This window comes from Silurus aristotelis (genome assembly GCF_946808225.1).
Source record: "Silurus aristotelis genome assembly, chromosome: 28".
Taxonomy (NCBI): domain Eukaryota; kingdom Metazoa; phylum Chordata; class Actinopteri; order Siluriformes; family Siluridae; genus Silurus; species Silurus aristotelis.
In genome coordinates, this window is record NC_139601.1 from 2,001,429 (window position 1) to 2,027,960 (window position 26,532).

Here is a 26,532-nt window from a genome sequence, read left to right on the forward strand (position 1 = left end):
ATGTAGTAAACTCGGTAAAACGCAAAAACACAAATGAATAGGAACTAAAATTAGAATTAGTTCTGTGGGCAAATAAGATTTTGTGTCCGGTCAAAAAATAATTCCCATTCTTGGGGAAAATGGTTAAAAAACAGTAAAAGAGGAATCTCCGTCATGCCATCACTCATTACACTTTCTCAGCGCTGCAATGAAACAGACAGGCTTGTCATTAAAAAAAGTTTATTTACATATATTACAGGAATAGCACTGACCGGTTCACCAAAGTTCACACTGAAACACATTCGTTTTTTATACTGTTATAGCTACTTTCAAATACTTTATTTAAATCTGATACACTACAGATTTAGTCTTCAAGTTCAAAAGGAAATACTGACTCTAGAGATTTTGTTCTTGCATCGCCACTAGACTAGTGCATGGAAAGAAAACATGGGACATTTCATTATATTAACGACACGTAAAGTACAAAAGCAAAATCTGCTAATGAGCTACTGCAGTAAAACATGGCGGAGCTCCGGCGCTCGTCCTGCCGGAGCTCCGCTTCAAGTCAGGTTCACAAACGCGATCGAATTTCCAAGAAACCGCTCTAATAAGTGGAAAAAGTCAATACACCCCCTGAAAAGTCGTTTATTTACTTGATCGTTGCACATACAATATCTGAACCTCAGTGCTATTAATGAAACACACTGAACTAGTCTAACAGCAAAACACTGAGAATAATTATATATGTAAATAGAGGTCTATATAAATTCGCAATCATTTGCCTAAATTCTGTAGGTGTAGGAACAGTATACATATTTAAGAACAACTTTTCAGGGTTGTACCTACAGCAAGACGCTGGAAAGTGTGTGTCTTGGTGCTATCACTGAAGAAGAACATATTGTTACCTGATAAGCTTCATGTAGTGAAGTCCAGATTGGAAGTCAAATATGGATTTGTTTATGTTCCTTAAACTCCAAAGTGCACTCTCAAGCATTCACTTCACCAACACACCTCATACGAGTAGATTTTTCAAATACACTTTTTCTTCCTTTTTTTTTTTTTTTTAACACGCCCTTGTTGACTTTCTCTCACCAGATGTTCCTCTTGAGGGCCGCTTCATTATCTTAAGTAGATGAGCCTTTTGGAGGACCGAGGTTTCAGAGTTTTTACTACAGAATTTATCTTGATGTGTCTCTGTTCTTGACTTAGCTGGCTAGTTATGTGCACCAGAAGGTTATAAATCAAAATCAGGAGTATTTATGTACAATTTGTTTCCAATTAAATAAACTGTCTTTCTTATAAAGGTTTGCATAAGAGACTCATATGAGCAACTGGCAACCTTTTGTGAAGCTGCTTTGGGACAATGTCCATTGTGAAAAGCGCTATAAAAATAAACCTGAATTGTACTGAATTGTTAACTTTTTTTATTAATACATATAAATGTGTTTTTATCGTAGTGACAAAAAGGGGAATAAATGTAAACTTCTTTGTCTAATCATCTTTAAATGTTTTCATTGGGATGGTGATCAGACCAGAGCGGTGAAAGAGAATGAAAAACTGTGAACAATGTACCAAGTTTCTGGTTCATTAAGATACCTGATGCGAAATAATCTGAATTAATGCACGTGATTGGATGGAACCCAAAACAGTTTTTTAGTATTTAGTTCCCAACTAAACTACGTTTTTAAAACTCTTTTAAATAAAAAGAAATACCAAAAAAACTGGTGAGAGCATGTCGACAAAGTCGTTTTAAAGACGCCTCTGAATGCGTTACTTTATTTCCAACAAATCCAAACTTTAAACATTCGTTCATTGCCATTGAAGTCTTGTAGCTTTAAATGATATGTGGCAACAAACCCACTCATTAGTTCATACTGGCACGTTCATTCCACGTAATCACATTTACAGGATTTTTTTAAATACTGAACACTTTTATAGTCAAGTATTTGTTTTAGTAGAATTTGAGTTCGAGTGCCTGAAACAGATGACAGCAGCACCCTTGGTAGAAGAGGTTTTGATAAAAGATTTATCCATGACATCACTGTAGATGGTGTAGTCGAGTGGAGTCGTGTGCAGTCTTACGGTCCCTCGTTCACAATGACGACGTCGTAGAGTCCACTACCTCTCGTCCGTTGCACACGGTGGGAACCACGGTCGCGGCTGAAGCTGGGGACGAAATGCCAAATGTTTCACGGTCAGTTCAAGTGAGAGACATTTCAACTATTAACCTTTTGAGCACAGAAACATGATGTAATCTCGGTGAAACCGTGCTGATCAGTCAACCACATAAAGGTCTTTGATACTGTTTCCAAAAGACTGAATCCCAGTCGTATACGATCTAGTGAACGGAGTTAGAGCTGATATACAGAGGAAATTCGGTAGATGTACTTGAAAGTAAAAGTCAGTTTAAAGCCTATAAATCATGTTTACTGTGAAAACATATGTAAATATATAACTAGTTTAGAATGGATGTTTATTAGGGGTGTAACAGTGCACAAAATTCCTCTGGGCTTTTAATAAAATTTAGGGTGAGGGAACACACAACATAACAATACTTGTCATTTTTAATAAATGTTTTTTATTATTATTAACATTTGCGAACATCAACATTTGACATTTTAAAAACAATTTTAAATAACGTCTGATTGGTTTAAATGAAAAATAAAATCTCTAAAAATTAAATGGAATAAATCTAAGTAATGCAATGCACATTTTTATTATATTGATTAAATCTAATAATCTATTAAATAGGCAAAAATGTATTTGATTATATAAAGTTGAATGAAAAAATTTGTTATACCCAATTTGGGCCTAGAAGTTTGTGTATATGAGTGTGTGCATGTGTTTGTTGTTGTTTTTTCTTTTTACGTTTAATATAAACATTTTTTTAAAGATATCTTCTACACAACCTTTCTACGTATTTTAGCCTAACGATTGTCTGCATTTAAGAGACACACGAGATATTGATTTATTCATTAAATTTTTATTTATTTATTCATTCATTCATTCCATCCATCCTTCATTCATTCGCTCACTCCCTCGATTGTCAGGAGAATAATCCATATCGCTAGAATGTTGTAAAAACGTTGGCGATGTCAGGAAGCGGCAGGGTTTTATGCATGCGGCGAACAAAATCTGAGTATTTTGCAAAATATGCAAAAATACAGCGTTTGAGTATTGTAATAGAAAATAATTCTCATCCACTGTATAATCCTAGATTGTAGAATAAACACCTCAGATCTTTCCTTTAACCCTGATAAGGAGGAAGCAGGTATTCGACCTACCATGTGAGTAGGTGGAGCTGGGGGCTGTAGCAGCTGTGGAGAACCGGTTGTCCTTGCTTCTCAGTGTCGTCACGTTCTTCTGCGGCTGGAAAAGTATAATGTGGATCTTTGGGGCGAAGAGGCAGCCGAGGACCACCGAGCCGCTCAGACTCACCGAGATGCACATGGTGGTGGTCTGGACCTGTGGAGTACAGTTTAGAAGCAGTGAAGATCGAGATGGCGGTTTTGTAACACAGTGTTAAAGATGAAAAAGAATGATCTGAGCATCTCATTTAGCAGTCCGTTTTACATTTAATGACGTTGAATGTGCTATTTCACATAGTCCACGGAAGGTCCTCTAATAGTGCAGTGTGACTGGAGCAAATCATTTTCTGCTCACTTTTATTTATTAGTCATCAGCAGAAAACAGGCTCAGATAAACGAGACTGAGATTTGTGTCATGCTTAGGCTTCCTCTAATTGGTGACTTATATATGAGCATTGTACCAATTTCATATTCTGAGATTTTCCCCAAAATGTTTTGTTGTTTTCTATCGACACATTGCCACTAAATCGGTCGCTTATGAACATGTCAACTACAATGATTTATTTTGTAATGCGCAGATTTTGTCAGTAAAAATGGTCCGGTGTAAAATTTGTTGTAATGGCACAGGTGTACAGATTTAGCAGATGTTTGGAAAACTTTCAGTTGTCTCCCGCAGTAACTCCAGCTCATTTGTGCTGAAATTCTGAAAACATTTCCTAGAGCCGCAGCTCCGAAATTCATTTGGGTTTCAACACTTTTTTTTTCTCTCTGTATGAAAACTTTGGTTCCATCCACGCTGTTATTGCGAACCCACCAGACACCGGCGTGTGACGGGCAGAGCTCATTTGGGAATGCTCCCCTGCGCTACGCCGTGGCAAGCCGTAAAATGCTGGACAAAATACCAAAGAGAGGCTCGACAGGAGCCAAACCGCTGTGGGAAGGAAAAAGGGAGAGTGAGGAAAATACAGATCTCTTTGTTGTGCTGACAATCGCTGCACTTTGCTCCCATCTGCGAGGCCGAGGGTTGCCTCGCTGAATCCCATCGCCGCGAGCCGCTCTTTTATGCCAGAATACATTAAAACTAATCCTTTTCAAAACTGTTTTCACACAGAGACAGAACTCCTCATTAGTTATGATTCTACATTTTAAACATGGCCAAAGGCGTTACGAATAAATTTTTTCTGACTGTTGTAAACATCTGCTATATCTTGATACAACCGATCGCTGGGTCTAGAATGTAGCATGGCAACGATTAAATTTTTAAACTTTGATAAATCTTTTTTTAGAGCTTCAGTAAGAAGCAAAAGTCATGTTTACAAGAAAAGTGTAGAGCAATGCTTCCTACTCATTTGAACTCATTGCAACAAACAGAGAATGGCTGGTAAGAGTAGGGTACTTGTAGCGACCCCTAGAAATGTTTACAGATTATGTGCACCATTAGCCCATTCTCAGGAAAGTACCTCTTGTACAGTGAGATACTGCACCGAACCTGCTGTAACTTTTTCCTTATTAGGAAAAATAGTCCTAGATTTTTGCTAAAATATCTTTCACAAGTTATACTGTATGTTGAAAGTATAATGGGATACGCCTTGATGTTTAGCAACTAGCTTAAATATTTTACAGTACAGGTAGTCTCAGAGTTACGATTTATCGATCTCACTATTCCAAAAAAATAGTCAAAATATTTAAATTTTCACGCTGCATTTTAATTATCATACAATATATTGGGATGCTGCCAGGATGTACGCCTGCCAACCTTGTAAGATGCTAGCAATCGACAGAGTTTAGTTTTCTTGGTGTTAGCAAATGCATTTTATTTTGTGTTTTCAGTGATTCAAAGCCCAATTTTATCATTTATCGGCATCGCCAGACACAGACACAGAGTGCGTTTTGCTGAGTTGGCATTTAATTTAACAACTTTTTTAGTTTCCTGTGCACTAAGCAAATTTTTTTTTTAATGCGTCACCTTTATGACCTTTCTTTTGAAGCCATACCATAAAGACTTTCCCACTACATAACATGATTGCTTTCTCCCATTGTCATCGCATCTCAGGATTTTCTTTGCAGTGGTTTCCTCAATTCAGGCTCCGTTTTGCACTGATGAGGAAACGTTGGCTTTCCTCCTGGCACAGTGATCTCTTGTGACAGCTGTTTTCTACGGCGGGCCTGGCATCGCCGCTCACACAGCCTTGGGCCGTTCTTGATAACTCTGTGTACTGTGGAGCTAACCGAGTTCTGACATCTCATGCCACACAGCAAAACGAATCCGCTGATAAAGTGCGACAGGCCGCCCACAGTCTCCCGGAGGGACTCGTAACACACTCGAGTGTTACGTGCTCACGCCTTTGTGCGTCGCATGTTTGTGTTGGTTGATTTGCGGGATTTATCTGGTTAAGCAGCAGAAGTAAAGGGCCATCTGGCCCTTATTTCCCTGTCCACGGTGGCATGTCGGAGCTGTATGTATAATAAAGTAATTTTTTTTTTAAAAGAAGCGCATTTTGTTACTTGAACATGCAAGTTTGTGGATTTATTGGAATACTGGGAGCGTAGGATTAACCTCTCACCATGTCCTTTACAGTGGAGTTAATATTTTGTAAAATACTACAAGGTCCAGCGTGCCACATTGTAACAGAGTGGCAGTGTTGCTCACTTACAGCTCCACGTTCTCTAGGTTTAATTTATATGCTTGTGTTTCTGTCAGTGATGGTAATTTACTACTGGTGCTTTGTGATGGACTGGCTTCTTATCCAATGTGTACTCGCACCTCACCCTAGGTTGGTTGCGTTTAATAAATGTTTAAATGAGCTGTTCAGACAGACTTTGCATTAAAGTGGAATCTTCACTCACCCTGTAGTCACTTGCAGTGACGTAGAAGATGGGCTGAAAGGCCAGCCAGATGATGCAGGTGGTGTACATAGTGAACCCGATGAACTTGGCCTCGTTGAAGTTTTCAGGGCACTTCCTGGTCTTGAAGGCGTAGAACGTGCACAGGACAATGAGTATGCAGTTGTAGGTGAGCGATACCAGCATGCTGGAATCCAGACTGTTGCACTTTAGAGTCACCACGTCACGTCTCTCGGGACTCATTTCCTTTCTGACCCCTGGTGCCTCGACCAGGAGCCACACCAAAGCCACCAGTAGCTGGGCAGAGATCAGTGCAGCGCAGATAGCCACTTGTGATGCGGGACTGATAAAGCGAGGTCGCTGGGCACCGTCGCGAACTCCGCCAAAGATCCTCGCAATTCGATTGGTCTTGGTGAGCAGGGCGGAGTAGCACACGGCAAACGAGGTGCCGAGGCCGAGACGTCGCAGCGCACAGACAACTGCAGACGGCTTGGCAATGTAGATAAAGGTCATGGCATAGCACAAGAGAACCCCCAACAGAAGTATATAGGACAGCTCACGGCCACTAGCCTTTACCACTGGAGTGTCATTGTGACGCAGAAAAACTACAGCCACGGCCAGGGTGCACATCATACCCAGACAAGCGATGGTCACAGGTCCTACAGCCCAGGCATCCGACCAGTTTATGTACTCTTCAGGAAGCTCGTAGCAGCCAGTCAGGTTGGCTAAAGGCCATTCTCCAAAGCCGCAGTCCTCACAGGTGAACTCGTCCAGAAGGTACTGATGGGCTTGGCATGGAATGCAGATCCAGCAGCAAACATCTCCAGGTTGCATGCTTTTGGCCTCATTGGGTTGGCAGGGGTCGCTGCACTGGGAGGTGGGTAGTGCTCCTCCGGCCCAGTGTAAAATGCTGGTGTTAAGAACCAGACTTTGGGCCCAGTATCCCACCTTCCTGTAGACGTACCTTCCGTTCTCTTGCCGATAGTAGAAGATGTTGTAACGGCCTAAGCTGTCACCAAAGGAGGTGAAACGTACCACATTCTCTGTGTCAGCAGGCCTGAATGGGGCTAGTTGGGAACAGTTGAAAGAAAACAAAATAAAGTTAGTTAATTTTAGGAAAAAAAAATGGTTTTACTTAAAGAGCGCATTCTTCACAAACACATTCATTAGCCAGAAAACGATCTCATCCCGCCTTCAGCAAAGTTTTTGAAAAATGGGCTTTGTTCTGTGGTTGTTAATTATCACCACCTGTTTGCCAAAACACTTTTTAATGCGTTTAATGTCTCTTTATTACGGGTCATCAAAGGCTCATCGTATTAGATTCAAACAAAAAAAAACAGCTGGGGGCTGGAACAAACAGCTGGGGTCTCCACTGATCTTAGAGAGATGAAATACAATCGGTCGGATTATTTGCTGAAAACCGATGGAATTTATTGCCGCAACCGAATACAGTGCTTCTGATGTATTGCCTTGAATTCCTGAAGAATTATTCAAACACTAATTGTGGCAGAATCAACATTTTCTTCTTCCAGGCTCAACCAGCTTTAAAATCATCTCTGTGTTTGATTTTCTAATCATATTTCCTCCCTATGATGTTAGGCAGACTGGAGCTAACCTAATAATTACTGTTTTAAGTCTTAACATTCCGCAGCATCCTTTTAACCAGCAAATAAAAACAACATCCAGCAGGAACGTGATGCCTGAACATTCATTAAAATTGCTCTCCTCTCCTTATGCTTTACGGATAAACATTGTTGATAACGAATGAAAGACAGTAGGTGGCAATTATCATTATGCAAATCAAGTAAATGCTAATTGGCCCCACTAGCTTTTCCACTGCTATTACTTCTGAAGTGTTCCTTCACGAGGATGCAGTAAGCATGGTCATATCACTCACCATCAAACTTTGTCTTGAGGATGAATTCGCGGTAGAACCTTTTGCCGTTGCCAGGCTTCATGGCGTCACACACTCGAGTGGTGTTGGGGCACACGGCCTGCCGCATGTTATGCAGGGCGTGCGCCATTGCATACACGGCATTCACAACGAACATGATCTTTGACTCCTGCTTGAACGAGCCGTCCCTCAGGCTGTGCCTGGCGCAGCCTGGCTCCTGCAGGCGACACCCAAACTTATGCTCCCAAAATTCTCGGAACCACGGGTTGCGTGTGTTGAACTCCGGAGTGAGTTTGGTGAAGTAGTCTTCAAACTCGCGGATGGAGTAAGAGGAAAGTTCGATGGTAAAAGCCCCGTTGGCAGCTTTCTCGCTGCCCTGCACCACGCTCTCCTGTGCCCCCCAGCCATCACTTGCCACCCAGATAAAGGTGACATTCATGCGTGCTGCTGCCACTAGGAGCTCCCGGGCATCCTCGCTGTGGGTGAATAGGATCACCACTTTGGCGTTGGCCTTTTGCTGAAGTGAGCGGATCACGGTCTCGTAGTTACCTCGGTTCATGGAACGGCTGACTTTGACCGAAGTGGCGATGCAGATCTGGCGCACACGTGCTTCCTGCTGGAAAGCGTCAATGCCCGTCTCGCCGTAGTCACCCTCCGAGGCCACCGTTGACACGTAGGTCCAGTTAAAGTACCGTAGGATCTCAGCCATGGCTTTTGCCTGGTAGAAGTCTGGAGGAACAGTTCGAGCAAAGTAGTCGTAACGGGATTTGTCACTCAGCTTGGCACTAGTGGAGGCGTAGCTGATCTGAGGGATCTGGAAGAGCCGCAGCAGGTTGGCCACCTGGAGAAATTTGGGGAGAAGAGAAGACAGTCTATTTGTCCTATTCCACTTTAACTTTATCAAGACAATTTTATTGTGGATATTAAGCTGGTGCAACTAACCAGAAACCGAAGTTTGATCTATATGATGATGTATAGCATGATGTACCTGAGCTATTCAACAAGTTCACAGAGCTACTGATGGACTCCTCCGAACTTATTGCACCTCCAGTCACATTGTCTCCACTCAAAAGAAATTTAGATAGATAGCCAGGGACTCTGCAAAGCTTGTTGACAAGCAATCAGCCACACTACAATCTCCACGCCTGTCCATGTCCCCACTCTATGAAAAGATGTATATCTACTTGGCATGGAGAGGGATTTGGCTCCTACAAAGCCTCCATCTTCATTTGTTATCTAGCTCATCTGGGTCAATTGTTTTTGCTTGCCTAACCATGGGATTTGGGCAGGTTTCATTCTGATGGCTTGAGATATCAGCTGCACCCAAAAATGACAGATAAGAAATATTGTTATATTTATCCCAGGGAATGATCAGGTTAAATTTAGGTGTTGAAATCTAGTTTTTATGGTTCGCTATAATTGTTGCCAGCAGCCATTGTATTGAGTTTTTCCAACTTTGCTGCACATTATCAAAATAAAACATTTATTTGTATATTACAGTTAGCATAAAGACAAAGCAGTTCATTTAGATTTGGATGTGGTATGTCCCCCCCTAACTTTCTTTTCACAGCAGTTTGTTCATGAACTATGAGGCAGACAATCAGGTTGATATTACATTTACATTCTTATTTCCCAAAGCTTCAAAGCAATCACTAGAGGAACACGGAGAAGTCGTTCGCTCTGCAAATTGAAGTGACAATAACGCCCATGGGGAGAGCCAGCTAATGACGTGAAAGACAGTGTCCAGGAAGATTCACATATATAGCGTAAGGCTGCTAACATTAAAAGACCATTAGACAGAGGCTTCTCAGGCCAATTGTTCTGCTATAGGATCAATTTTTGCCTTTTTGTGTTTTAATGACTTGCAATTACATGGACATCAAAAACTGACCCCTGGACAGACTTCCCTCTGAGATACTCCATACATTTGGTTCATGAGCTCGGGACGTTGCAGTGCCCAGTGGACCAAATCCGATAACAATCCTCCTAAGGGGTTGCAGGCAATTTTCCCCGTCCCAACGGAAATTCCAATTTCGAGTTCCACCTAAGGCAAATCTATTGCAATTTAGCCTCCAGACACATACGGCTGCTGTTATTGTATCTGTCTCTGCATGCATGCAGCTTTGGGATGTGCACTATTATGTTACTTGCTGGCTTTGACACTGTTTAACACTGAGAGCAATTTTTGAATTATCCATTTAAACCAAGGAAAACGGGGGTGGGTTTTAAACAAAATGGTTTACAATAGCTTTTTGAGAAAGTTAGTGTACCTTGGCGTTTTAAATTGCATCTAGTATGTTAGAGGGTTCTACAAAATCCCTTTAAGGTTAAACTGATTAAACAATGTAACCAAGTGCAATCATTTCGGTCATGGTCTACCAAACAAATAAAAATCAATAGACAAAAATAACGTTAAATTATATTGTGAAACTTGATAGATGGGTCTCTAATCATTCTTTTGATGTCACAAATTGGCAAATGATTTCGTGCAAAAAAATCTGTCATGGAACTGTCTCAAGCGATCTTCAGTAGAGGTCGTCCGATGTAAATTGTTACAGATACAGGGAGCTAAGTTGGATCGTACTTAGTGATAACTGATTAATCAACCAATAGTTTTTAAAATGAATCCTGGATTAAACAAAAAACAAACAAAAAATAATTTACCATTTCAGGTAAAACAGAACTGAACTTTATTACAAAAAAAAAATACAATTAAAGCAGTACCAAGTCATGAAAAATGAGCTAAATAAAAAAATACTAATATATAATTTTTTAATGAACAAATTATTAATTAAATATGAACCACGCTCTCTCTATATGGCACAAAAAACAGGCTGCCCTTATAATGACAGCAGACCTTCTCAGCCGTTCCATTCAACATGTTGATGAGATGAAAAGACTTTGTAGAATGTTTTGTTCTTTGTATTCCATTCTTCTGTAATTTTTTTCTCCAGGACCTTTTTGGTATGTTTCCAAACGTGAAGGTGGATCAAAAACATTGTTTTGCTGAAAGAATGTGTTGTGTGGAAAGTTCAGTGGTTGTAAATAATGTAAAAAGCCTGTATTTTGGTGTGAAACAGAGGGTTTCTCAATGAGAAATGTATCCACAAAGGCACAGAGGCACAGCAGGAAACATCGATGCTTTACAGCCTCGTGGCTTCGATCCTGAGCTCGGCTTACTGTCTGTGTCTGAGATAAACATGTTCTCACTGTGTCTGTGTGGGTTTTCTTTTGTATTCCGTTCTTCTCACATTGTCCGAGAACATGTCGAGAAGAGGATTCGCCTTTAGGTGCGAACAAGAGTGTGAGCTGCATTGGTCTGGACCAGAATACAGCATTTACTACAGATAAATGAAGAGAAAAACTAGAGTACTAAAACCCCAAAGGTACCAGTACAGCCTTGTCCACGTGCTGAAAGCTATTAGATGTGACGTGTTCAGTGTTCACATATTGAACGCTGCACGACAACCGTGTTCTTAGAGCCATGGCTGGTTCAGGGCCACTGGAGAACAGATGAATCGCTGACCTAAAGAGGAAAATCTGAGGGAATGTAATTAGTTTGGACACGAGTGAGTCGAAATAAGGACCAAAACACTGCTCCACTATCACTACTCCCTACTGAGGGAGACTCATCATCATCCTGTCCGAAAAGATGCAAGCCTGGTATGTTTGTGCATTAGGATATTGTTTGCGTGTCACTGCATGCTTCTTTCCCTTTCATTTTCCATTCGTACTCTCAAGTGGAGTGTCTCAGAACCGCACTGAAGCGTTTGACAGAGACCAGCTCAGCTGTTGTTAACAGTCCATCACCCTAAACTCTTTCCAGACAGGGAGCAACGTCACTAATCTGTCTCTCTGTTTCGTTTTTCTCTTTTTTTCCCCCCTCGTCTCCTCAGATATTCACACACCTAAATGAATATTTATGATATCTGCATTCCGTATGTATGTATGCAGGTGTTCTCTCGGAGCGTTCACTGACATCTGTCTGAGTTAACGAAGGCAAACAAAGTCCAACTGTCACAATACTAGCGAAAGAAAGAGAGAGAGCATTTTTGGGGTCTTTTGAAATACACCTAAAAAGAAAAAGAAATCGCTATTTCGTCACTATTTCAACCACATTTAAGGGTCCCAATGAGTCCTGCTCTTTGTAGGCAATGAGATTTTTTTCTCAGCAATTCTATTCATCAATATTTAGACAATTAAATATCCCATTCCACATTTAGTCCCCGTTTGCTGTTATAATAACCTCCACTCTTCTCACCTTCCACCAGATATTGTGCTTGTGAAGCTCACCCACAAGGGTGCTGGTGTAGGTGAGGTGAGGAGGCCTGCGGTGCAGTCAGTGTTTACATTAATCCCACTGGTTTTAAGTAGGGTTGAGGTCAGTGTTCTGGAGCAGGCCACTGCAGATCTTTCATTTCACAACATATAAAGCAGATCTTCATGGAACTGGCTTTGTTCACATGTCATTCATGCTAGCGCATCCAAAGACATCCGATACAATTGTGTGCTTTTAACTACAGGTCGACCAATACTTATATTACCTGTAGTTTTTCCGGGTTCCGGTCCACTGTCGTTACATTACGTTACGTGTCATCTGTTTGTTTTTACGCCCGAGACTGCACGCTGCATAAAGAGCGCTATATTATATTTATTATGAATAATTTATTAATTATATAATAATATTTACTAATTAATATATTCATATTTATTTTCTTAAGTACATTTTCATGTTTCACTACTTAAAAATTTTTCAAATAAAGTTAATTACTATATTACATGTTTTTTATTTAGTAAAATCAGTTGATCAGCTATCTGTATCGGTAAAATCCACGATCGGTCGATCTCTACTTTCAACTTTAGGGTAAAAGTTTGGTAAAGAACCACATACGGCTGGAAAAGCAGGGTGTCCCAATAATTTTGTCCATATAGTGATCTACAGTGCAAGTCCTGAATGAGAATGGGAGCTTTGATAGATGCAGCTACTGAATGGAAAACTGCTTCTGGCAGGGACAGAGAGATGAGAACAGAAAACGCAGGAAGTGTTCGAGAGATGAGAAAGATAAAAATAGTATGCATGCGTGCTGGAGTGAGAGAAAGTGGGGATAAAACAGAAAAGAGCTGAGCACTACGGAGATGGTTGGGGCCTGAAAGGCTTCATACGGCTGAAGCGGCGAGGTGGTTTGACCCGGGGTGCGAGTAAAACGAAATCGGAGTGTGTCTGACGCAGTCCGTCAGCTTTTTACAGTCCTGCTTTCAACATGAAAGGCCCATCTGTTTCAACGGCTCCGGCGCCAGGCATGCGGGCTTCCCACACAGCTACAGAGAAGTTAAAAAAGATCCTCTCACCCTAAAAACAGTGACACTAATGGATGGGAAATGAAATTCCATTCTTCAGATTCACGTGATTCAAGTCAATTTGGGATTTGGTGCCATTTCATTTGCAGAATATGGGCTGTTAATTCGCTCAATAAGGTTTGAGTATTTCAAATGATGTGTGGTTTTTTTTAGAGAGAGTTCACGTGCAGCATATTGCGTATTAGTATTCTCTCGAAGACAAAGCACAGGTGAGGTCTCTGTGTGAGTGACCTTGTGCAGCTCATTTTACATCACTAACATCATTAATACTCCTGATCCTGCGAGTCCTGTCTCCATGACACTCGACGTCAGTGTGATCCGAGTGGAATTTCTCTTTCTGAAGTCATTGTTACCTGCTGATATACTATAGTGCCAAGCATCAATTCTCATTGTTAAGAAGTTGTGCTGCTTCTTAGTGACTTCTAATTCAGATAGACGGATTTTAAATAAACGTGCAATCGCCATCAATAGGGTAATATTTTCTTTGGGCAAAAATGTTACAAACTTTTATGGTCTCCAGGGAACATCATCAGACGGCACGGCACGACGCGTTGCTTTTTATTTGGTCTTCAAGAGATAAGGAGGAAAACCGGAATCTGTCCAATGCGTTGGATGGAAAGCTCGTTAATAAAGAGCCTCAGATAAATAAGCGACGGTACAAATTCATAAATATTGAAATAGTTGCTTTATCTTGTATTCGTTTCTATAATTCTGTACAACAATGGCAAAAGGATTGATTTCACACAGAAAAATACAGTGCTGGTATGCAAAAGCAATAAGAACCTGCTCAAGGACAATTCTCGCTGCGCACGTTACTGCATGGCAATTATTATTCCCGATGCTCTGCATGCGCAAGGTCGATTTTGTGAAAACATATACTGTAATTTATTCTTTCACCTGCCGGAGAAAGCGATGAGAGCAGGAAAGATGAAAGCGGCTGCGACTAGCAATTGGTTCGCGTTTCGAGTGCCGTGTGAACTATGACGCGCGTGGAGGATCTGCCAAACATTCGTACACACAGAGACTCAGTAACCTAGGCAATATTCTGCCACTTTAATTAGAGCACAGGAAGACTCGCAGTGAAAGAGTGACAGATTCAGACTGAAATGTCGCAGCCAGAGCGAAAACTCCGGCGTGCCTCAGGCTTTGTGCACAAACTGAATTAATTGTAAACGTATGCGTGAGTGTCGTTGTGTAATATTAAGATTCTGTAGCCATATTAATTTGGTGTTAAATGCAAGCAACCCTGTGTGTGTGTGTGTGTGTGTGTGTGTGTGTGTGTGTGTGTGTGTGTGTGTATGTGTGTGTGTTTCCATTATTGTTTCCTTCTCTGGTGAGGGAGGTGTTTCGTCCTCAAGAAAACCACACAACCAGTCTGCCAATCTCACCCACACACAAACTCAAATATAGATCTTTATATCACTCTCTCTCTCTCTCTCTCTCTCACACACACACACACACACACACACACACACACACACACACACACACACACACACACACACACACACACACAATCACTCACCAAAGATAGTACAGTCATCCGGTATGAGACACACACCCACGTGCCTAACCTTAACCCTAAGACAGGGGAAGCTGAAGCCAGTACTCATAATAACACCCGGAAATACACTCACACACCTGCATTAGGTTACATTAATGTCAGGTTGTAGTAATACAGATTCAATTTTCTGCATTAATATGACGTATTAGATTTTTTTCTTCAGGATTGTGTGGAAACAGAAAATCTGATCTCTTTTCAACTTAGATGGGAGACTCTGAGATTTTATATATATATATATATATATATATATATATATATATATATATATATATATATATATATATATATATATGCAGTAGGTGGCATTTCAAATTCTTCCCCAATGCTTATCACTGAGATCATCCTTCAGCACAGAGGAACAAGTGACATTCAGTGGGAGAGTTGGGAAATTTGAGATTTCCTTAATAAATTAGGAATCACCTCAAGCAAAACTAAAGCCTAAAAAAATAGTTACTGATTAGTGTCCGAATCTATTGTCCAAAAAAAAAATTCCATTTATTTGTTGTGTTCACTTCACGAACGCTACAAATCGACAGATCAGATCTGAGCCAGAAACCAGAACTGTGCAGTGCAGGCTTGTATTACAAACAGACACATTACATTCGACTCCTTCACATCATTTAGTGACTCCTAATACTTTCTTCTTCATTTTACCTCACAATCCAGATGGCATGCAGCAAGAAAAAAATACTTGTGTGAAGAAAAAAAAAACCTTCCCAGCTCCTAAAATTGCTGGGACGTCTGTTGCCATGTGCTGTCTGTTTTATATGCGTGTTCATCCACATCATGTTTGCTGAGGGCTTGTGCCAAGCGTCTTCTCTCTCTCTCTCTCTCTCTCTCTCTCTCTCTCTCTCTCTCTCTCTCTCTCTCTCTCTCTCTCTCTCTCTTGTGCCAGAAGGCTGATTGAGCTCCAGGCAGCCTGAAGGCTCCTCTTAGCTCCTTCGACTCAGTGGAGGACAGGTGGCTTGGGTTCTGCCAAAGCAGCGTCTCTAGGGCTATGATAGTCCTGCCACAGACGGAGGAAACGGCTCGAGAAGCCACTCTAATTCCACCAGCTGTGAACTAGGATGCGATCTAGAGCGAGGAGAATTTGGTGGGTGCTATTTTAGATTACGACATGTAGTCTGGGGAATTGTTTGGTATATTATATAACAATTAAAGCATCTACTGTAGTCCATCTGATAGTCTACTTGGTAAATTAGGATAGTACCCCAATTGTTCAAAGAACAAACATACACTGATCTCTATTAGTGGTCGATGATTAATCGGTTTTGCACATTAATCTGCAGCGAAATTTGATTGCTGGAACTGTCGGCAAAAATCCATACCGATAGTTTTTCCGGGTTTCCGTCTGCTGTCATTACGAGAGCGGCCTCTGGAGGCAAATCACCGATGCCACATGCTCTTGTGATATTGATATCGTGCGCTGCAAGAAGAGCGCTATATTATATTTTTATATATTTAGCTATTGTTTATCATTTATTCATGAATACATTCATATATTTCAGTACTTTTTTTTTTTTGTAATAAACTTCAGTCCTTTTTTTCATGTAGTGTTTTTTTAAATCCAGTATCAGTTGATTAATCGGTTATCAGCAACTACGATCCAACCTAGGAATCAGTCGACCTCTTGTCTCCATTATTCCTGGCATCACACAAATGTCCCTGTTTGTACACTTGGTTTCCTGCCATGGCAAGCAACTAAATTCAGCCTGAGTCTGGAAAAACTATCTCTCTCCTACCACACATCACTGCGACATCATACTGTGGTTGAAGGCTTAAAGAAAAGCTCTGGCTTCTTTGGGAAACTTGTGAAGGCATTTCTGTTGTACCGTATGTGAGCCAGTAAGTTTTGATTTGACTTCCTGTCACATTTTTGACTTCCGGCTCTGTTTGTCCCCTTTTGACCGTCCACTTTCTTTATACAGTTTGTCGTTTTCTGTTCCTATTTTAATAATAATCGCGCTTATTTCTTTTTTCTTCTTAACCACTTTCTCCGTTAATTTTTGTGTATGAGTCAATAGGTTTTTGCTGAGTCCTGGTTCTGAATTTGACTCTATTTAAACTTCAGCATTCGACAATCCATGACAGCGGCGATGAAATTCCTCAGAATAAACACAATCAAACCCTTGAATTAAACCCTATGATAAGGAGTTTTGATTAATGCACCACAAATAGCACATAGTTAACTCCAATCACTGCCCAGTTATTTCAGGGACAATTACCAATGTAAATAAGACCACTCCAAGAATAGGGCTAAGAAACACCAATTAGCTATCTATGGGGCAATAATTACATTTCTAGTAATGAAGCTTGGCATGTGTTTCTTGTCTTTTTTTCGGAATATTTTGAGATAAATATCGAACCACTATCGAAGCACGGTTCACTAGGTAATATTTCCTTGACTTTTAGCCGACTAAAGCTTTTTGCAAAAAAGAAAAAATAAATGAATAAAAAGCAAACACTACAAATCCCTCAGGTGGTTGAGATTGTGCAGACAAAACCCGGAACAAAACCTAATTATGCAACAGGAACATAATTAGAGCTCGGCCCCTCTCTTTGGCAGTGACAGCCGAAAGGCAGGAGACGGTAATTAACCATGCTTACACTCGCAGCTCATGGCTTTTCTACAGTGAAGCGCAGGAACAAGTAGACACTTCAGTGCCGACAGTCCTGTCGGGGTTTTGGAAGGCAGAAAGCCCTCATCAGGAAACTCCGAAAGTGGCAAGAGAATTTATACCAACACAAATATGGCTTTCGGACAACAATAGAGCTGTGACAGTGCCCATGGACATGTCAGCTATTAATACGCAGGGCTAAGATCTGAGAGGTGTTTCGGTATATAATCATAATATAAATGTGCCTGCAAAACTATAAATAATGTCTAAAGAAATCTATTTTTATATTGAAACAGTTGGTACAACAATAGAGTCAGTCAGTGTTGTACCATGACGTTTTTGTTCAGAAAATACATTTATATTACCCAATGAAATCCAGATGGCAGTAGAATTCATGCTTTTAATATTCAAGATAAAACCCTTGCACACTTACTCTGAGTCCCGTTTTATCCCTAAACTGACGAAGCCGGATCCGATAACCTCAAGGGAGTTTTTATTTTAATGGTATTTTTTATTGTATTTTTTTAAGCAAACCAACCAATTACGGTAACGGAAAGTTTTAGTTCTGATCACTTGCAGAAGATCTTAAATGTCCTGCACATAGCCTTGACCTCGGCTTCACTGAACACTCGTCCACAGATTGGACCCCGGACCCCTTCACCATATATCACTCGTCTGATCAGAAATCCCCAAAGCCACTTCCAAAAATCTAGTAGAGTGAATCTTATTGTACGAGGGGCAAAGGGGCAGTAAATCTGATGTTGGGATGGGATGAAATAGGATGTTCGAAAAGTACATACAGGTGTGGGGGATTAGTCATATGAGGGGCCATTTTGGATTAACTGAAAGAAGAAAAGCACATTTTGGATAGGATGTGGGTGGGCTTGTTCATAGTATACAAAAAGACGACTGGCCTTACAGAAAGGAAAAACAATATCTACTCTTGTAAATCAAACTTAGCAACCACTAGGACTGATGTCATTCATGGATCCCTAAGAGACTTAATCATAATAAAAGCTATATATATATATACCTGTATGGAGACATCACTATACGAACCCCCAATCACTCCAGATATAGCCAGCGGTGCCTCGTCTGGCACAGGGTTGGACCCATCGGGGCAAATGAACCCAGGTTGGTGCACCTTTGTGAGCGATGTGCGGACAAACTCGAGTGACTGCTCTAGAGCGTATGTGTCTTTGGAGCAGGTGTCCAGAATGTGGGCTCCCAGCTTGAGGCCAGGCAGGATGCGGTTGTCTTGGTTGATCTCATCAAGTGCCAGGAGCATGGCCTCCAGACGCTGGATTCCACGCTGCTCGTTGATCTTCCCACAGTCCTGCGTGCCCTCGCCTTTCTCGTGTACAGGGAACAAGCCACCGATCACCAGATCACCGTCCAGGATGATCTCACGCTTGGCACCAGGTAGTGCAGGGATGTACCTTGGGCTGGCCCGGACTGTTGCGGGAAGGATGAGCAGAAGTGCGGCCATCATGTGGAGAAATAGAGTAGCCATGATGGGGGAGTGGATCCTTCCTGGAAGCACTGGCATGCTTGGTCGTAGGGAACGTGCCGTCGCTTTAGATGTTTAAATGTTGGATTTTATAGACTGTTAAGGCTTCCAGTGAATGTTCTTGCATTTTTTTAAGGCTCTTTCAGGACCTGGAAGAGGAACAAATACAGAAATTACCTAAGGATTTTAATGTGACTATAGATTTAATTGAGCATTAGTATATGTCTGTATCTCTCAAGTGTAATCATTTAATCAGTCCATTTAACACACTCTAATGTTTGCCTACCAGTTGAACATCTCTGATTAGAACCAGACATGGTGCTAATCATTAATCATCACATTAGGCAGAGAAAATATCCAGAGCTGTCTAGCCGTTTAATTGGATTGACCTCTGTGGTCGTGGAGGCTCTGCTGCTTTTATTGACTCATTAATTTTATTGAATTATTTGATTATTTTTCTGAAACATCAGAGCCTGCACCGTACCAGCAAACAACCAGAAGCTGGGGTTAAGGCTCAATTTCAAATTTGTTTTGGGGGGGGGGGGGGGGGGGAATTCTATCCAAATTTCACTACAAAAAAAATCAGCGTCCAGTTTTAGTTCGGTAAACTTGGGAGCTGATATTCATCATTTGTCATATTCGTCAATCCCACTCCTCATTAACCTTCAATTAAAAATTGCCAAATTCTACCTAGATCTTATCTACAATCTGAGACAAACTTCCCAGGCACCATAATGACGTTCCCGTTTAGAATCTTTTAACGTAGGTCGTCCTGGCTTTATTGTTATGCAGATTCTGTTGCACGGACTCGTCTTTCTCCACGCCAAATTCTCCGGGTTTGTCTAATGAAGCAACATCCTCATATTTATTAAAGTGTTCCTCCTCGACCTCCGTTGCCATGGAAACTGCAGACCGTGGGTATGGAAAGGGGGGGGGGGGGGGGGACAAGGTGCCATGATAAAGGTAAGCAGCATATAGCAGTTAATTTAAGATCTTTTTGTGGTGCATAGAAATTACGCATGCAAAGACAATAATATGGTATTAACATCTAAAATTAAATACACAACACGCTGATGTGGGGCAATAACGCAAAAGGTGTGTACAGATAGGTGATAAAGATAAAAAGGTTTTGATCTAAATCTTGATTTGATCCGTTTAGTTCCAATGAATATAAAATCTTTTTATCTACCAATTTTTACATAAATACCACTAAAGCCACAATCTGGGTTCTCCAGTTTTCCTCCAAAAAAGTGAATTGGACCATGATCCTATGAACCGGACCAGTGTCGCAGTCCAGCTGTATGAGTCCAGTGTTCCAGGAGTGGACCATTTATCCACCATCGCCCTGACTGTGATAAAGCGCTGACTGAATATGAATAATCCAATACTGCTGCATGTGGATGTGCATAAACACCTCTGGGTAATGGTCTGAATTCTGTCTGAGCAATCCAGTGACAGGAAAATGCAAACTTATGCAGATGATGAGACACTTTTACAAGTTGCATGTTCTTACAAGACAATTTAAGTTGAAATAAGTCGAATTGGTTGCACCAGAATTGGCTGTTACAGTTGCAGTTTTTCTTCAAATTAAACCTCAAAGATTCAGACATGTGTTCTGAGCTCTTTCATGGCAGCGGTCCCTGACATCTGTCTCACCCTCATCGTGAAAGACGATTTGGCTCGCCACCACGTAGATGACCAGCAGTGTCCAGGAACAGGCCACGCAAAATATTTAATTGGCATTCAAATTGGATCTTTTCTCGGATTTCACGCAGCAGATGGGAGCAGCTGGGCTCTCTGTGTCATCAACAAGGTTGGGGCCCAGAGTTAATGGGACACTCGATGCCAAGGTAATGTGGCATGATCAGGCCCGAGACAAGACGATTAGGAAAAAACCTCTCTTTCCTCATGCCGATCAAGAAATAACGAGTAAAAGTCGACATGCCGTTTTTGAGGTCTCGTTGTCATGATAATGAAAAGATAACTTATAGAAAGTGATGTTAAATCATTTTTAACCTCGTAACAGTCTGCGGTGTTTCGGAGCTTCGTGTCACGGCGCCTTGTGCAACATGATGCAAACAGAAGCGCATCGCTCGAAAGCACACACCTTCACCGAATAATTGACAGAAAGAAGTAAGCTGCCTGTACATCTCATCACCTACTTGTCCTCGCTCAGTGTCCAAAGTTGTCACTTCTTAGTGCTCTTTCTGTTACCGATCTTGTATTAGTGGAATCCAATTCCACCACCTGTAGCCGTTTATTTTTAGTACAAAGCTCTTTGCGTATAATACCTATAGTTTATAGATGGGCTTGTAAACAAATATGGAGTCTGTTGTCTCCTACAACACAAAAGGACGTGGAGTTTCACAACTTTATACTATTGTTGGTTTAAAAAAAAGAGTCCATATTTATTTGTGCTCTAAAGAACCCCAGCTTAAATGTTCATTTTGATTTTGGGGGGTCTCAGAAAGATTAGTTCCACTTTGACAGAGGACCATACCCACCGCTTCTCAACCAATTACCAGGTTGTGGAAGACTTCCAGATCAGAGGAACGTTTTGGGTAAAATGTCAATAGATTGAAGATCCCTGTTAACTGGGAAGTTTTCAGGGTTCCCTCTGAGATGATAAAAGGAGAAGAACTCGATACATAGAGGCTTTGAACAAATGGGCAACAGCAAATAAATATATGGTTCTTCAAGGCATCCACGAAACTCCATTTCATAATTGATTAGCTGTTAAATCATATTGATGATGGAGGTGGTGATGATGAAGAGCGTATTGGGAATTTTTTATTTTTTTATTTCAAAACCGTTCTTGGTAGTAAAATCAGCCTACGTTAGGTCCCAGAGTTTCAGACCAATTAAACACAAGAGCGTTTATGTTAATGATTCGAATTCCCACCATAAGATTGATAGCACGCCTCCGAATCAAGCACTCCTACCCTCTCACTTTTGTCACGTTTCCAACCGATAATTAGAATTAATGGCTTGGTTTGCCGAGCATTTTCTTCACTCTGGCGTAATTTGATTGTCGGAGAGTGCCACGCTGGATATGTTTGTGCCTTAGACCTCCTGCAGTGCCGGACAGAGAATTCAACACTTGAACGACGGATGTTTCTAGGTAACCACAGGGAAGCTGGATAATGGCATACATGATGGAGACGTGGGAAAAAAACAAATGGCTAGATCTCAGCAGGATCTTTCTCATGGCGATGAAGGTGAATCTCAGTATACTCCACCAGAAGTGTGTAAAACAAATCTCCCGGTTTAGAAAAACAAGGATATAACAGAAAAGTGCTCATGATTCCATTGGATGATTTGGTTCCACATGAGAAACTTTTCAATTGGGAAGTAGGTTTTACTAGAGATACAACTGATAAAGTATAGTATTTACTTCTCACTTTCTCTTTCACTAAGCGCTTTGTCCTGGTCCGGTGGGGAGGGGAGAGGGGGGGGTGTCGGTGGATCCGGAGTTTGTTCCAGCAACATTTGGAGAAAACACACCCTAAATACATGCCAGTTCATCACCAAGCATCAGGCACATACATACATACATTCATACCCGGAGCAAATTTATCTCAGCCAAGCTACATGTTTGTTTTTTTATTGTAGAAAACCAGTGTAAATACTGGGAAAACTTGCTCGCTCTAGCTCAAACCCTGAGCATAGGATTGAACTGGAGATCCTGTATAGCTGTTGCTTGGTCTTAAAATAATTACACCAGAGATGCATTTGGAGAAAAAGGTCCTGATATTGCAACCTGTTCAAATTTTATCAGCAGTCGGGATCATTAACAGCATATAAAAACATAAAATGGTGAAGACTGTACAGTAATTTTCAGCTTTAATTGAGAACGTTCATTTACTTAAAAACAAAAAACAAAAAAAAACAAAAAAAGAGTGGCTTCTTGTTCCTGACTGCCCACGATTCATTGGACTAAAGCCAAGCTGAATGAATGCAAAAATAAAACCATATGCTGCTGTCTTTATCATGTCGCTTTGGTGTTCCTCTCCAAGTTACCATGGCTTCCTGAGAGCGATGACTCTAGAGACTCCGGCTTCTAATGACCTTCTATAGGATTGCTGAAGTGAGGCTTGATGGTGGAGAGGTGTCTAGAGAAAACTTGGCTTTTCTATTTACATGTGTGTGGGGAAAAAAAACCTTTATCCAGTAGTTAAAAGAAAAGTGATTCAGACCTCACCAGACTGTCATGTCAAGTGTGTTTATGTAATTATATATATGTATGTATATGTGAGATGAATGGAGCGCAGCCCTCGTCATCACAACACACTGCATCTTTTTAGCAGGAACACTAAAGACGCATTAAGCCTCCTTCGTTAGAACTGTGACAGTCATGAAACACACACCAGGCATCCCGAATAGCATCACAAAGACCCCTAGGTAGGAGGGCAGATATACATGTAGACTACTGTTACAGAAAATCAGTCATTGCTGCAACTGGGGTTCGTAAGGATCTGGTTTTTAAGTTTAGATATTCTGAAACTAACAATGGCCTATAAATAGTACATCACATCAGATATATGTATATATGAGACATGATTCATTCAACCGGTCATTTTAGCAATTCACAGCGAAATCCCCCAGAGTTTAATTAACCCCAGCCGGTTAAACACCCACGCTGATATTATGTAATGTGGTTAATTAAAGATTCGAAGAGTTAATCCGATCTCATGAGAAACTCGGATTGAAACAATGTGCATGGGATTTTAATTTATTTCTTTTTCCATGAGTGCGGTCAAGGCACAAGATTAAACCCTGGATATCCCTGGAACCCTGGTGCAACTCAAAATGCATGTATGAAGTTTAATTAATAGTTGATTTCATTCTCAGAAATCTAAATATACTTTTCCATGTTTTGGGGGTCACACCAGCAAGGGGTTGCACTTGTTTCATAAATTAATGTGCTTAATTTGTTTCAATTATAAATACATTAAGGTGGTCAAATTATGCATCTTTATTAAAATTACTATTATTACTTAAAGAAGAAAAAGAAAAAGACTTCATTCACGTGGTGAAAGATGCACTAAAATTAGAAGGAAAAGCAGAGACTCTGCTGTCTTTGTTTCTAAAAATGATCTTGAGCAATCTGAGAAATGGAAGTGTTTTTTATATTTAACACGCCTGAGATACAGGAATTTCATTGAGAAACATTCTCCTCTCTGTAACACCACACCCCTCACACAGACTATTAATTTGGGCAAAATCCGAAATAATCACTTCCCTGGATAAAGAGGAGGCTGATGGCACAAAAGCGCAGGAGATTCCTGATATCTTTTCTCTCACGTGGAAGGATCGGAAAGCCTACATGTTATAATGAGATTGATCACTCCACACGGGTTGATTCTCTCCTCAGAGGTAGATAACAGAAAGATGTGTGTATGAATGAGGTGATGAATGTGATGAACGCGCGCTCCGCTTATCCGCATGCAGGTGTGCGCGTGTGTGAACGGTTTCTTACCTGTGAGGGATGAAAGTTTTCCTTGCTTTCAGCTCAAACCACAGAAAAACCCAATCGGTGAAAGTTTCTCTTCTATAAGTAGGTTTTGGAAAACCCAAAGTGACGAATGAAAGCCAGCACAGCTCCGATAGAGCGACGAGTAAAAGAAAAGTCTAGATGCGCGTCACGCGTGAGCGCATCATTTCTACCGCGCGCCTGATGATTCCACGGTCAGGTCCGGTTCGGTTCGGCACACACACACACACACACACACACACACACTCGCTCTCTCTGGAAGTCACTCATTAGGTCAATACAGAGCTGGTGGAGAAAGGAAAGTTTGCTCAGGCTCGGTGCAAAAATAAAATCATATTGTAATAGAGCACATTCCTGTAGCGCGTGCGCGTGCGTGCGTGTGTGTGTGTATAAATATGTGTGTTTGCTTGTGTGATGTGATGATGCGATGGTAGGAGTGTGACCCTGAGTCTGCACACTCTGCTCATCATTGTCGAAAGGTGGAGTCTGAACGACACACGCCCGCACACGCTCCAGCTCCATCCATCCACTCCATCCAGTAAAGAATTACAGAAATATAAGCAACAGCCTGCTTCAGGGGTTTCTGGAGCTATGCAGGTATATAAGTGGACTGATGTTAGACCTCAGATTACTTTTCTATTACTTGTTCTTCACTGTTAAAAACATTCCAACACTGGAGACTCCTTCCATCAAGTGTTGTGTTATTTGCTTCTCCTTAAAGGAAGCATCACTGTATTATTAAAAGTTAATTGTCTATGTTAAATAACAAGTGTTTTGTAGAAATTGTGTTTATAACCACCTTCACTTAAGCATATTATGTACTATGGCTATTTAATGCATTCTGTTATTTACACGTGGCCAAAGTAAAAAAAAAAAAAAAAGAAAATCAATTAATAAAAGATTATAAAATATTTCTGTGCCAACCAGGTTTAGGAAGTTTTTTCAAGTATGGATCTTCATGACATCATGAAGGGTGTAATTCCTTGAATGGGAACTTCACCCGGGAAAAAAAAGAGCACCCATCACCGTGCTTCATTCGGTTAGGGAAGTCGTCGCATCACTTCACGTAACTTCCTCTTGACGAGAATCTTGTTCGGTATTTACCATACAGACACGTCCTGCTGTTATTCTTGATGTTATATTCCGATCAGATATGTTCGAGCACTTTGTATTTTATTTACATCCTGCACAGTACACATTGTCTAGCTTTTGTCCTCCGGTGTTGTTTGTTGTCATGCTGCACTGTCTTGCCCCATGTATGTCTTTCTTATTGCCTTGAAAGCATTGGTACTCTCTGTAGCTCATACGGAGCAGTAAATATTTCACCGTAATTGGCCATAAATGCCAGTCCAAGCAACATATAAACCCCAAATGATTCCTCTATACAAAAGAAAAAAGTTTTAAAGAGGCAGATCCCTGCAGAAATGAGTTGAAGTTGTTTTTGGTGGGAATTGGCAATAACTAAATAGGAAGCAAACTGTGTAAAAGGCAATTAGAGTGGTGTGAATATTTAATATCTGCACATGCCTGGTCAAGTGTGTTCAGAGGCGAGAAATATAAATGTGCCACGAGTGAGAAGGGCAAACCGGTATAACAATAACCGGCAAACCTCCAGGTGCCAACTCAAGCACGTTAAAGCTGTAACTCACAGCCAGAGAACCCAGCGGTGATCCCGTATATCCAGCGTCTAGAACAGTTTACTGATGTTTCTGCTCAAACACTTTGGCTAAACATACAAATGGACCGATTTTACAAACAGACTGAACACACAAATAAACTCGGGAGGTCAATTAGGTGTACCAGAGCAGGATAAATACACGAAATACAGGCTACACAATTTGGCAGAAATGTGCTGTAATTATGCGACGTCTGTTATATGGTGTATAGTGTACTTCAGTCCAAAAAATGCACAGAATTTTCATTTTTCTGCCAACAAAGACAGTCATTCATGTCAGTGTTTGCT

At 41.0% G+C, this 26,532-nt stretch overlaps 1 protein-coding gene across 1 annotated transcript; it reads right to left on the reverse strand.

Annotated features, from left to right (window-relative positions):
- Positions 1-1,018: 1,018 nt before the first annotated feature.
- On the reverse strand, positions 1,019-25,157 carry grm2b (glutamate receptor, metabotropic 2b). The gene is made up of 6 exons (XM_083533469.1): positions 24,555-25,157; positions 18,599-19,224; positions 8,029-8,866; positions 6,135-7,198; positions 3,264-3,444; positions 1,019-2,145 (listed from the first exon to the last, which is right to left on the reverse strand). Exons 2-6 carry the CDS (start codon positions 19,112-19,114, stop codon positions 2,072-2,074), a joined length of 2,673 nt encoding a protein of 890 aa, XP_083389595.1. The 5' UTR covers positions 19,115-19,224; positions 24,555-25,157; the 3' UTR covers positions 1,019-2,071.
- Positions 25,158-26,532: the final 1,375 nt, after the last annotated feature.